General features: G+C 45.1%; 1 protein-coding gene across 1 annotated transcript in view; it reads right to left on the bottom strand.

Annotated features, from left to right (window-relative positions):
* The window catches only part of WDR63 (WD repeat domain 63), a 153,140-nt gene that overhangs the window by 79,014 nt on the left and 60,138 nt on the right, over positions 1 to 13,988 (bottom strand). Inside the window, exons 6-7 of the mRNA XM_030206324.1 lie at positions 13,691 to 13,837; positions 8,101 to 8,300 (exon numbers count right to left, since the gene is read on the bottom strand). Coding sequence (XP_030062184.1) covers positions 8,101 to 8,300; positions 13,691 to 13,837 — 347 coding nt within the window. The remainder of the gene's footprint in view (positions 1 to 8,100; positions 8,301 to 13,690; positions 13,838 to 13,988) is intronic.

The raw sequence follows: 13,988 nt of genomic DNA, 5'->3' as shown, positions 1-13,988 counted from the left end.
TAGACCGCTATTAAATGGACTGGAAAAATTCCTCATTTTTAGGTATAACTTGTCTGGAATGTTTTTACGTTTGGGGAGCGTGCCAGGTGCCCTTGACCTGGATTGGCCACTGTCGGTGACAGGATGCTGGGCTAGATGGACCTTTGGTCTTTCCCAGTATGGCACTACTTATGTACTTATGTACTTATGTACTTATGTAAAACGTGCCTCGCCTTATATGGCCGGCCATGCGTGATGGCCGCCCTTACACGCAAGGCTCCATATATGGATACGTCAGTACATGCACGTCTTGCCGTGTATAATGGCTCCACACATGGCCGGCTATTACGCATGGCCGTCACGCGTGCGGGGCCTACATGTGCAGTTTCCCTTATATGGATCGATTATCAAATATGCGAACTTCATACACAATATATTTCCAGTAGCTGCATGTTCCGCAAGTACAGTACATGTAGTTGTGGACATCCAGATACAGGGAACATTTAAGGAACAGTGAAAAGTATCAAGCATAATAACGTATTTCTCACAACTACCGTATTCTTCGTATACTTTGGCCGCTTTGAACCGCAATAATTGAATGTTTAATGGAGGCCTTTTTGCTATGCTTTGGCCGGATCTAATTTGGCTGGGTTCAACCGCAATAATGGTATGTCTATGGCTGGCCATCTCGTTTTGAAAATGTGGTTTGCTCCTCCGTTCGTGGCGCCGGCCATAGCGATGGCCAGCGCCGTTCGATTATGCCCCTCCATGGTGCTTATTTTTGAAGATGAAGATCTCAAAATGGCCAAAAAAAAGGTCCATCTGATGAAAATGTCCAACTCGTGATTTTTGAAAGGCAGAATTTGGACATTTTCCACTGCAGTTTATTCAAATAGCAAGTGGCCATGTAGGAGGCATGTTTCGGGTGGAACTAAGGATATTAGGATATCTTTCAGTGATAATGGAACGGAAAGAAAGGTCCAAGGCAAAAAAGGACATTTTTATTTAGACCTGTTTCAAACATGTCCAGGTTACAAAAAGGTGCCCTGATCGAGAAGCTGACCATAGGATGGATGAAGACATGACTCCTCCTTAATCTCCCAGTGGTTACTGACCCCCCTCTCATCCACTAAAAAGTGAATGGCTATTGTAGTGGTGTACCTGTAGGTACAGTAGGCTTTTATCTGTTCCTGGAGGGAAGTTAAGGTAGGATTAGTACCTGGGTCCCATTGTTTAAAGTTCACTGCACTGACCACTAGGCTGCCCCTCTGCTCTGCAGGAATGTCTGTATAGACTTTTCAATTTAGAAAGCAGCTGTTCATTTTGGATGCTTTCAATGCATGAACATCCTTCTCATGTATTTTTGAAGAAGAAAGCCCAACCTTTTTCCTATTCGAAAGTGGCTGTGAGATGGATTTTTTTTTTTGGGATGTTATAAGCAGGATGTCCCAAATCTGATTTGAATATTCTTTTGAAAAAAAACCTCCATGTACCCTGCTATCCTCAGAGAACACCTGCTACAGGTAAGTATATTTAATTTATCTGAGGCCAAGGAGGATACCGAGAGTCTCAAATCCCTAGCTACAGATTACGTTCAACAGAAAAAAGAAAACACGTATGAAGACCCTGCAACAGTAATCACAAGTGAAAAATCTTGCAACATAATTTTTTTTTTGGAAGGCAGTCTGAAACAAAAAATAAATGGGCCTAGGGGGAAGGAGTTGGATTCTAAATCCCAAATAAATTCTGGAGGACTGTTTAGCCAAATGGACTGTTGTATCGGGAGTCTTGTTCTAAACAATAATGAGATGTGAATGTGTGAACCAAAGACCACTTTGCAGTTCTACAAATCTCTATAGAGGCTGATCTCATGGGCTACTGATACAGCCATAGCTCTGACATTATGAGCCATGACATGATACTCTAGAGTCAGTCCATCCTGGATATAAGTGAAAGATATGCAGTCTGCTAGCGAATTGGAAAGAGTGTATTTGCTGACTGCAGTTCCAATGCTGTTTGGGTCAAAAGAAACAAAAAACTGTGTGAGCTTTCTATGAACTTTAGTCTGCTCTAGATAGAAGGCCAAGACTTTCTTGCAGTCCAAAGTGTGCCATGTGATTTTCACCTTTTTGAGCATGATAATTAAAAAAAAATGTTGGAAGAACAATTGATAGAGATGGAATTCTGACACAACCTTAGAAAGGAACTTAGGATGTGTGTGCAGGACTATTCTATTGTTGAAAAACTTTGTGTAAGATGAATCAGCTACTAAGGCCTGAAGGTCAGTGACCCTGAAGTGACCACCACCAAACATAAGACCTTCCAGGTAAGGTACTTCAGATGGCAGGTATCTAGGGGCTCGAAAGGAGCTTTCATCAGCTAAATTATGTTATCTCATGACACTGCAGGAGCCTTGATAGAAGGATGCAATAGAAGCAAGACCTGCATAAAGCAAACACCTAGAGGCTGAACAGACATGTTTTTACTTTCTACTTAGTAATGATAGGTGTCAATTGCACTAAGGTGAATGTTAACATAGGTTGCCTTAAGACCTGACTCTGATAGATATAGAAGGTATTCAAGAAGTTTTTGTATAGGAGAGGAAAAAAATCTAGGGCCTTGTCCTCACACCAGATGGCAAACCTCTTCCACTTAAAACCATAAGACCTCCTAGTGGAAATTCTTCTGGAAGCCAAAATAACCTGAAATACAGGTGAGTTGAAGGAATCCAGTACTACCTTCACAACATCCAAGCCATGAGGCTAGGGACTGAAGTTTGGGATGTAGTAGGAATCTCCAATCCTGCATTATCAGTTTTGAAAAACATTCCAGTCTCTATGGATCTCTGGAGGAAAGCCCCAGAAAAAGAAGGAACCATATCTGCCTCAGCCAGTAAGGCACAATCAGAATCATGGTCCCTCAATCCTGCTTGAGTTTCAGAAGAGTTTTCACTATGAGAGACACTGAAGGAAATGTATAAGGAAGACCATCCCCCCAATGGAGGAGGAAGGCATCTGAGGCTAGTCTGCCATGTGATTCAAGCCTGAAGCAGAACTGAGAGACTTTCTTGTTGTAATGAGTGGCAAAAAGTCTATCGAGGGGGTGCTCTACTCTTGAAAGATCTTCTGGGCTATGATCTCATTCAAAGACTACTCGTGAGGTTGCATATCCTAACATATTCTGTCCACCAAACAGCTCCAACTCTATAGATTCTTTTGTCCTACCTGTGAATTGAGTCCTCACCTGGTGTTGGTTGTACCATACCTATTACACAATGCAATTTGATGTCAACTGAGAGTGCTAGCTCAGTGTGATTGTACCACTCTGTAAAGAAATGATGCCTAGCTAGGTACCATATAATAGTAGCAGGCACAAAGGTGTGCACATGCACAGTGCATGATTCTCAAAAGCTCTGGCAAACAAGCTGGTGAATGAGGGCTCCATCGAATGATGTCACCCACAAGTAGACTCACATGTGAGACTATCAGTATCCTGCTCAGAAAAAATAGCATTTTATGAACAGAAATAGTCTTTTACAAAGTTGCAGAGGTATATGCACTTGAACTTATATACAAATACCCTATATACGCATAAATTTATCTAATCTAGGCAGAGCTGTTCATGAAGGTGAGGTTGGGACTTATGCATATATGTGCAAAAATGTGAAATTGGTATGTGGAAAAAAGCAGATGTGAAAATTGTAGCAACACATGACTACTGCACAAGTTAGAAGGCCTGTTATAAAATTAGAAAAAAAAATAAGTGTGAACTGAAAAAATAAGAAGATAGAGCTCTGTGTTAAAAAAATGGCTGGTCAATATTCAGCCCATGACTAACACTGGGCAGCCATTTTCAAGGAGGAACTGCAAGGGGCAGGAACAAATAGGGTTTGCTCCTGTCCCAAGGACCCCTACAACACCACAGACAGTAAGTAAACCCTTCTGAACCCAGGGCCACCGAGAGAATAAGCAGGGCTTGGGGCAAAGCCACCATTGCTGGGTCTCTCCCCGGACCACCGCTGCTGGCACTCATAAGTACATAAGTATTGCCATACTGGGAAAGACCAAAGGTCCATCAAGCCCAGCATCCTGTTTCCAACAGTGGCCAATCCAGGTCACAAATACCTGGCAAGATCCCAAAAAAGTACAAAACATTTTATACGGCTTATCCCAGAAATAGTGGATTTTCCCAAAGTCCATTTAATAATGGTCTATGGACTTTTCCTTTAGGAAGTCGTCCAAACCTTTTTAAAACTCCTCTAAGCTAACCGCCTTTACCACATTCTATGGCAATGAATTCCAGAGTTTAATTACACGTTGAGTGAAGAAAACCTTTCTCCGATTCGTTTTAAATTTACTACATTGTAGCTTCATCACATGCCCCCTAGTCCTAGTATTTTGGAAAGCGTAAACAGACGCTTCACATCTACCCGTTCAACTCCACTCATTATTTTATAGACCTCTATCATATCTCCTCCCCTCAGCCAAGCTGAAGAGCCCTAGCCGCTTTAGCCTTTACTCATAGGGAAGTCGTCCCATCCCCTTTATCATTTTTGTCGCCCTTCTCTGCACCTTTTCTAATTCCACTATATCTTTTTTGAGATGTGGTGACCAGACTTGAACACAATATTCGAGGTGCGGTCGCACCATGGAGCGATACAAAGGCATTATAATATCCTCATTTTTGTTTTCCATTCCTTTCCTAATAATACCTAACATTCTATTTGCTTTCTTAGCTGCTGCAGCAGCACACTGAGCAGAAGGTTTCAATGTATCATCAACGACAACAACTAGATCCCTTTCTTGGTCCTTGACTCCTAATGTGGAACCTTGCATGACGTAGCTATAATTCGGGTTCCTCTTTCCCACATACATCACTTTGCACTTGCTCACATTAAACGTCATCTGCCATTTAGAAAACCCAGTTTCCCAGTCTCGTAAGGTCCTCTTGTAATTTTTCACAATCCTCCCGCGATTTAACGACTTTGAATAACTTTGTGTTGTCAGCAAATTTAATTACCTCACTAGTTACTCCCATCTCTAGGTCATTTATAAATATGTTAAAAAGCAGAGGTCCCAGCACAGACCCCTGTGGAACCCCACTAAGTACCCTTCTCCGCTGAGAATACTGACCATTTAACCCTACTCTCTGTTTTCTATCTTTTAACCAGTTTTTAATCCACAATAGAACACTACTTCCTATCCCATGACTCTCCAATTTCCTCTGGAGTCTTTCATGCGGTACTTTGTCAAACGCCTTCTGAAAATCCAGATACACAATGAGGGGCATAATCGAACAGAAACGCCTATCTCCATGGGCGTTTATCTCCGAGAACGGGTCCGTGAAGGGGCGGACCCAAGCGTATTTTCGAAAAAATTAGACGTCCATGTTTTATTCGCCAAGTTGTGAGCTGGGCGTTTTTGCTTTTCAGCGATAATGGACAATGAAATCGCCCAGCTCAAAAACGAATAAATCCAAGGCATTTGTTCGTGGGAGGGGCCAGGAGTCGTAGTGCACTGGTCCCCCTAACATGCCAGGACACCAACCAGGCACCCTAGGGGGCACTTTTACAAAAACAGAACAAAAGGTAAAAGAGCTCCCAGGTGCATAGCACCCTTCCCTTGTGTGTAGAGCCCCCCAAATCCCCCTCAAAACCCACTGCCCACAAGTCTACACCATTACTATAGCCCTAAGGAGTGAAGGGGGGCACCTACATGTGGGTACAGTGGGTTCGGGGGGGGTTGGACGATTAAACATTAAGCAGCACAATTGTAACAGGTAGGGGGGGGATGGGCCTGGGTCCACCTGCCTGAAGTCCACTGCACCCCCTAACAACTGCTCCAGGGACCTGCATACTGCTGCCAGGGAGGTGGGTATGACATTTGAGGGTCAAAATAAAAAGTTGTGAAACATCATTTTTTGTGGTGGGAGGGGGTTTATGACCACTGGGGGAGTCAGGGGAGGTCATCCCCGATTCCCTCCAGTGGTCATCTGGTCATTTAGGGCACTTTTTGGGGCCTTATTCGTGAAAAAACAGGGTCCAGGAAAAGTGCCCTAAATTCTAGCTAAAAACGCATACTTTTGTCCCATTATCTGTGAAATGCGCCCATCTCTGTTCGGCAGATAACCACGCCCCAGTTCCACCTTCGCCACACCTCTGACACGCCCCCATCAACTTTGTCCGCATCCGCGACGGAGTGCAGTTGAAAACGTCCAAAATCGGCTTTCGATTATACCGCTTTATTCGTTTTTGTGAGATAAACGCCCATCTCCCGATTTAGGTCGGAACTTGGGCGTTTTTCTCGTTCGATTATAAGCTGGAATATCAACCGGCTCACCTTTACCCACATGTTTTTTCACCCCTTCAAAGAAATGTAGTAAATTGGTGAGACAAGATTTCCCTTCACTAAATCCATGTTGACTTTGTCTCATTAATCCATGCTTTTGAATATGCTCTGTGATTTTGTTCTTAATAATAGTCTCAACCATTTTGCCCGGCACCGACGTCAGACTCACCAGTCTATAATTTCCCGGATCTCCTCTGGAACCTTTTTTAAAAATCGCTTCCCCCCCCCCACCCCAGAATGCCACATAGCCAGACCACAAATATTGGAGGGTGGGGGTGGACCAGAGCCCAAAGTGCCCTCCTCCGCAACTCCACATACCTTGGCTGGCAGGGGTCTCCAAGCCCCTCCAGCAGAAGCCTTCCTCTAGCGCTATTCTCCACCGCATTGCCTGCCCTGCGGCTGCTTTTCCCCTCACGTCGCACATGCGTGATGTGAGGTGAAAAGCAGCCGCAGGGAAGGCAATGCGGCGGAGAACAGAACTGGAGGAAGGCTTCTGCTGGCGGGGCTTGGGGACCTCTGCCAGCCAAATCAGAGGTCCCAAAGTCATATGTCTGCTCCTCCCCAGCCTCTAAGGGGGACCTGGCACTGAGTTTTCTCTCTCCTGCTCCTGTCAGAATGTATCACCCGGGTCTCGTCAGGAGCAGGACAGAGACAGACCATGGCACCGGGCCCCCCTTGGAGGCAGGGCCTGGGGAATACTGCCCCCCTCTCGGCAGCCCTGTCTGAGCCCTCTGGGGCTAAAGGGAGGGGGGATCAGATGTCCTTTGGGGGGGGGAGGAGGCTTTAAATGGTCCTATTTGGTTGCTTAGTTAAAGGCCATTGGCAATGAATATTGCCAGCACTCCCATATCTGAAGCAACTCCTTGAATCTGCACTGTAAACACCCGTTTCTGGTCCATTTAAAAAATAGCCAGTGAGAGACAATATTCAGTGGCACTGCCTGGTTAAGTGCTTTTATGCGCAAGAGAAGGCTCCTCACAGAGCTTTATTTTCGCAAGTGCAGCAAACAGTGATTATTTATATTACATATTGGGGCACTGAATCTACACCACGTGCATTTTACAGTGTTTCTCTTTGACCCCTGAAGCAGGCGTTGTCTAACGCCGAAACACGGCCCGTGTCGGGTCATTAATAAAGAACTTCAATTGTCCCAGTCTTGAAGGCCCACTGTTGCTTTTTTTTTTGTCTGTAAGTGCAAATGAATATCAGGGGCCACCCTGCACAGCACAGTTTAAGCGGTTAGGAGCCTCTCTAGCCTTCTTAAATCATTTAGACTATCGACTGGTAGATTTATATGGACTTTGGATGATCACATAGAACCCAACATGTTTCGCTATCAGGTTGCATCAGAGGTAAATGTTGAACAAGAGAAGCAAATATCAGTTAAGCTGATCTCTGACGTTTAAAAATTAAGAAATGCCACAGCGTATTTAAACACACTTTTTTTTAACACAGAGCTCTGTTCTTTTTTTTTTCTCACCTTTCTATGAAAAGGAAATGGATTTGATATACCACCTTTCTGTGGTTACAATCAAAGCAGTTTACATATTATATACAGGTACTTATTTTGTACCTGGGGCAATGGAGGGTTAATTGATTCACCCAGAGTCACAAGGACCTGCAGTGGGAATCAAACCCAGTTCCCCAGATTCTCAGGCTGCTGCACTAACCACTAGGCTTATCTCTTTTTTCTTTTGCTGTTACAAAATTATCCTCTTAAAGATTCCCATAAATTACAAGTTTCATAAAGCTCAATTGTCAAGTTCACACATACCACTTTGTCTGAGTGCTGCAGTCCCTTAAGTTTGGCACAACTTGTATGCCGATGTTTTTTTCAATACGTTTAATAACGAAACGTTTATCCTCATATGATGTGCATTCAATATAGCCATCTTTCACATCTGAAGCATTGTGGTCATCAAAGAAAACTGGAGCACCAAAATGTCTGCGAATTCGTGAAACCATATACTTAATCTGCAATAGATTCAGAATAAAATATAAACATATGAAATAATGGGGGGCTTTAGATAAAGGTTTCATTTTCACTGCTCATGACTGAGAGTAGTACTCTTTTGCCTTATGAATGACTAAGCTACAAAACAGGATGAAAAAACACATTCCCTCAAGAAAGAAATGCATGCTTTAACCCCATATCTAATGTAACAATGCTGTGCATTCTGCTTATACTATTCCTGGAAAGCAGCAGAGCAACCCTATCTCCAATTTGCAGTCCCTGTGCTGCTTTGGAGAAGAAAGGTCATCTGGAAGAGTGGCAGGAAGTGATCTGGCTTCTTGCACTAAAGACTTGTCTGCAGAGCTACATGCCTAAGAAGGAAGGATTAGGAGGCCATGGCAGTTGGTCATTAAATCATTAATGGGCCCATTTACAAAGCTGGCCATTTTGAATAGGCACCGGGACCGGACTAGGCAGGAAAGAGGGGGCTCTTTCCTGTCCCGAAGAGGTCACTAGACCACCAGGGCAGTACAGTAAGGTAAGGGGAGGATAGGACACCCTTAGGGAGTGTGTGACACGGGGGTGGGGGTGGGGTGAAAGGGATGAGGCAGTATGTGACAGGGGCAGGGCATGTGTCTTTTGGGGGGGAGCAAATATGGTAACCCTAGACATATCACAACAAATGTCACTGGAATTTGAACCCTCGTTTCTGTGGTTTGCAGCCCACTGCTCTAACCTTTAGGTTACACCTCCACCTCCACTCCAACGTGTCAAAAGATACTAGCAAAACACTGAAAGAATATCCTAATTGAAAGGTTGTGATAAATGTAGGTTAGTGCATTCAACCACAGAAATATATATAAACTAGTAAAAAAGGCCCGTTTCTGACACAAATGAAACGGGCGCTAGCAAGGTTTTCCTTGGAGTGTGTATGTTTGGGAGAGTATGTGAGAGTGATTGTTTGAGAGTCAGAGTGAAAGTGTGAGTGTGTGAGAGAGAGAGTGAGTCTGGGTGTGAGTGTGTTTGTGAGAGAGTGTGTGTGAGAATGAGAGTGTGTGTATGTGAGACACAGTGTGAGAGAGAGAGTGTGTGTGTGGGCAAGAGAGAGAGTGTGTGTGAGACACAGATTCTCTGTGAGAGTGAGTGTATGACACCAAGCGAGTGTGTGAGTGACTGTGTGGCACATAGAGAGTGAATGTGATACTGTGTGAGACAGAGTGTGTGAGAGTGAGAGTCAGAAAGACATTATATATGAGAGAGAGAGTGTGAGCCGTGCCCTCCCAATCCATGGCCATCTGTCCCCTGCCCCCTCCATTCATCCTTTTCCAGCAATTCCACTCTGTCCCTGAGCCCTGCCCTCCCAATCCATGGCCATCCATGTTTGTCTGTCACCTGCCCCCTCCATTCATCCCTATCCAGCATTTCCCCTCTCTGCCTGAGGCCTGCCCTGCAATCCATATCCATCCATGGCCATCTGTCCCCTCCATTCATCCCTATGCAGCAATTCCCCTCTCCCTGAGTCCTGCCCTTCCAATCCATGCCCATCCATGCTCCTCTGTCACCTGGCCCCTCCATTTTTCCCTATCCAGCATTTCCCCTCTCTGCCTGAGGCCTGCTCTGCAATCCATATCCATCCATGCCCATCTGTCCCCTCCATTCATCCCTATCCAGCAATTCCCCTCTCCCTGAGTCCTGCCCTTCCAATCCATGCCCATCCATGCTCATCTGTCACCTGGCCCCTCCATTTTTCCCTATCCAGCATTTCCCCTCTCTGCCTGAGGCCTGCTCTGCAATCCATATCCATCCATGCCCATCTGTCCCCTCCATTCATCCCTATCCAGCAATTCCCCTCTCCCTGAGTCCTGCCCTTCCAATCCATGCCCATCCATGCTCCTCTGTCACCTGGCCCCTCCATTTTTCCCTATCCAGCATTTGCCCTCTCTGCCTGAGGCCTGCTCTGCAATCCATATCCATCCATGCCCATCTGTCCCCTCCATTCATCCCTATCCAGCAATTCCCCTCTCCCTGAGTCCTGCCCTTCCAATCCATGCCCATCCATGCTCATCTGTCACCTGGCCCCTCCATTCATCCATTTCCAGTAATTCCCCTCTCTCCCTGTGCCCTGCCCTCCTAATCCATACCCATCCATGCTCCTCTGTCCCCTGCCGCCTCCATTCATCCTTTTCCAGCAAGTCCCCTCTCGCCCTTCCATGACCCCCCCTCGCATCCATGCTACTCTCTCTGCCATGTCCCAGCCTGGCCCGCCCTCTTCTCCCCCCCCCTTCGCATCCATGCCCCCCCCTTCGCATCCATGCCTCGCATCCATGCCCCCCCCCTTCGCATCCATGCCCCCCCTTCGCATCCATGCCCCCCCCCTTCGCATCCATGCTCCCCCACCCCTTCGCATCCATGCATCCCTTTTTTTTTTTTTTTTTATTCTTTTTAACTTTACCTCCGTGGCGGTTTGTGCAGCGAAGCGTCAGGGAAGGAGGCGGCGCTCCCGACGTCTAGCTTTCCCTTCGCTGTGTTCCGCCTTGTTTTGAAGGCGGAACACAGCGAAGGGAAGGGTAGACGTCGGGAGCGCCGCCTCCTTCCCTGACGCTTCGCTTCCGGATTTGTTTGTTTAGACGCGAGGGCGGGGCAGAGACGGCTGGATGGCTTCACACCACGAACACCACGAACACCACGAACGCCACGAACACCACGAACCCTACAGCCAGGGACTCAGGGAGTGACGTCAGATGGCTTCAGAACGTTGTCCTCATTAGAACGTTCACGGTGCGTTTTATTATATTAGATTAATTTCTCATAAGATATTTTTGAAAACTGTGAACTGTTCCTGAAGATTCACCCCGGACATAGTCAACACTGCTGCCGAATAATGACACTTCTGGCACAAGTGGCTGATGCTCGAAGATATACCAGTCAATATTCAGCTGGTGGTGGACACCATTTTTTTAAGCACTGACCATCAGTGGCTGAATTAGGCTTGGATATTCAAGGCTGGGCCATGTATGGGCAGCAGCAGTGAATAGCCATACCTATCCGGACACGTGCTTCGCTGCTGGCCAATATTCAGGCAGGACACGCCTAAGACATGTGTGTCCTGGCTGAATGTCATCTGAGATTCATATTAGGGATCCCCACCCCCAATAGTTGTGTCTCCACCCCCTGACTAGCACCTACCCTCTGCCTCCCTCGTCTTATGATGTAGAAGGTAATTTTATAACAGGGCACCTCGGAAGAAAAGGCACATACGATGCACCTACTTTATAAAGATAACAAGTTTACTTACTGTATGTGGCTTCATTAACTAGCCTCCCAGAAAGTTCCTGCACAAAGTTGCACCTGCTCCTGCAGGAATAATTATGTGCCATTAAGAACTGGCACATATATTTGCCGTTGATAAAATATGTGCATAAGTATTAGTCTTGCTTCTGACACATCCATTCTCCACTCCCAGGAACACATACACACATCTCACCTAAAAGTAGGTGCTATTTTTATTGGGCACCTACTTTTATGTACATATATCCCTGGCAATTTACAAGGGCACACTGTACTTGCACACATAGGGGCACTTTTACGAAGGAGCAGTCGGGCTACCATGTGGGTAGCACATGCCGAAACAGCACTACCATCAGGCGCTCCCAGGCACCCAGCGGTAGTTCTGATTTTGGCACATGCTGTTTTCTGTGGTAGAAAATAATTTTCAATTTCCTAGCACGGGGGACATTCTTGGCGGTAATAAGCAGCACGTCCTGCCCGATTACCGCTGGGTTAGCGCATGAGTCCTTACCGCCTTCTAAATAGGAGGTGGTAGGGACTCATGTGGTAAACGACCAGGCACAAATTAGGAAATTAAAATCTGGCCATTATTGCTGTAAATGGAAAATCAGCTTTTTTTGCAGCCGCGCTAAGAGGTGGCCTGAGCGCACAGGAAAAACATGCACTACAGCTACCACCGACCACCTTTTAGTGTGCCTTCGTAAAAGGGCCCCATAAAAAACCCAGTTTTATACAGGTCACCTAGATCATAAAAAAGGACACACCAGTTGCAATGTTCATAATTGGCAGTGTATTTTACAAAAGGCTCCTGGAACATTAGCTCATAAACCTAGGCAGATGAATAGCAGTCCTAAATTTATAAGCATGACTTAAGCTCATAAATTAAGATGAATTTTCAGTTAAACACTTAGGGGCCCTTTTACTAAGGCACAGGAGGATTAACATGTGGGTAGCGCGCACCAAATTGGCACTATCACTGGGCTAGCACATGCGCCTGGTGGTGATTCTGAGTTTGGCGCTTGCCGAATCCCGCGGTAGAAAATAATTTTCTATTTTCTACTGCAGTTCCCGGCAGTAGTCAGCAGTTGGCATGTGCTGCATGGTTACCGCATGGGTAGAGCGTGAGCTCTTACCGCTAGGTCAATGGATGGCGGTAAGGACTCAGGTCGTAAAAAGGTGCACGCTAGTTTTAATTTCAGCGATGCCCATTTCCTGGCCCATTAAAAAAAGCCCTTTTTTCTACCCATGGTAAAATAAAGGCCCAGCGTGTGCCCGACACATGCACCCACACTACCGCAGGTCACTTTTTACCATGGCTTAGTAAAAGGACCCCTTAGGTGCTTAAGGGGCCCTTTGTACTAACGTGCAGGAAAATCTGGGCTTAGCGCATGCTAACAAGGGACTTTCCCATATGCTAAGCCCATTTTTAATGCAGCAGTATTGAGACCCATTTGAAATATTCTTTTTTTTTGTGGGTCATTAGCACATAGGACTGCAAAAGAAATTTAACACAGGAGCACTTACCGCCTCTTATTTAGGAGGTGCTAAATGCTCCGATGTTGAGTCAGTGTTAATCAGTTAGCATGCACTAATACAAACGCATTAGCTGGACAACGCTTTCACACCTATTTTCTGCCTTTGACACACCCCTCCTGACTTTTTTTTTTTTTACAAATTAAATAATACATGATTAGCACACGCTGATAGGAAAATTACTGCAAAACGAATTAACGCATTTTGTGGTAAACCTTTTTTCCCACGTTAAGTGCATGTTAGCTCTTAACACGGTTTAGGGAAAGGGCCTCTATGTTTGGCTGAAAATAAATTGCACAAATTTAGGAGCCTAACTAAGGAGTATAAATTTAGGAGCTCAGCTTACTTTGAATATTGGGCAATAAAATGATGTACCATTTTAAGTGCAGATTTAACTAAGCATGAAATTAAGTCCAATGAATAAATGCAATTTTATTTTCATAGACATCAGGAGGAGGATGAAAATCCTAGAGACACACACTGAAATAAACCAAAAAATCTTGAACCTCAGCCAATGCAAAGGTTTTGATTACTGTAAATGACTCTTTCGTCTGTAATGCAGTTTGAGAAACAAAAAAATGTATCTGACCTTATCTACAGATTCCTTCACGGCTTCTTCCTCAACTTCCTTTTCACTACCCAAAGAAACCCACTCTTTTTGAACTGGAGGCTTATAGATATATTCGTCTGATATTCCTGTTCTTAAATCTCCTTCTTTCTCCAAGGTTTCTGGAGGCTAAAATAGGAAATACAGGCTAAATGTGGATTATTTGTTATAAATATATTGTGTAATTAGAACTATACATAAAACAAAATCTGTATCTTATGGACACCTTATAGTGTAAAGGACTATCCAAGTTAATTCCCCTGATATTCAGCACTATTTA

The sequence above is a fragment of the Microcaecilia unicolor genome, chromosome 6, assembly GCF_901765095.1.
Source record: "Microcaecilia unicolor chromosome 6, aMicUni1.1, whole genome shotgun sequence".
NCBI classification, from domain to species: Eukaryota; Metazoa; Chordata; class Amphibia; order Gymnophiona; family Siphonopidae; genus Microcaecilia; species Microcaecilia unicolor.
Note: the sequence above shows the minus strand (reverse complement) of the source record. Positions and strands in the feature narration are given on the sequence as shown.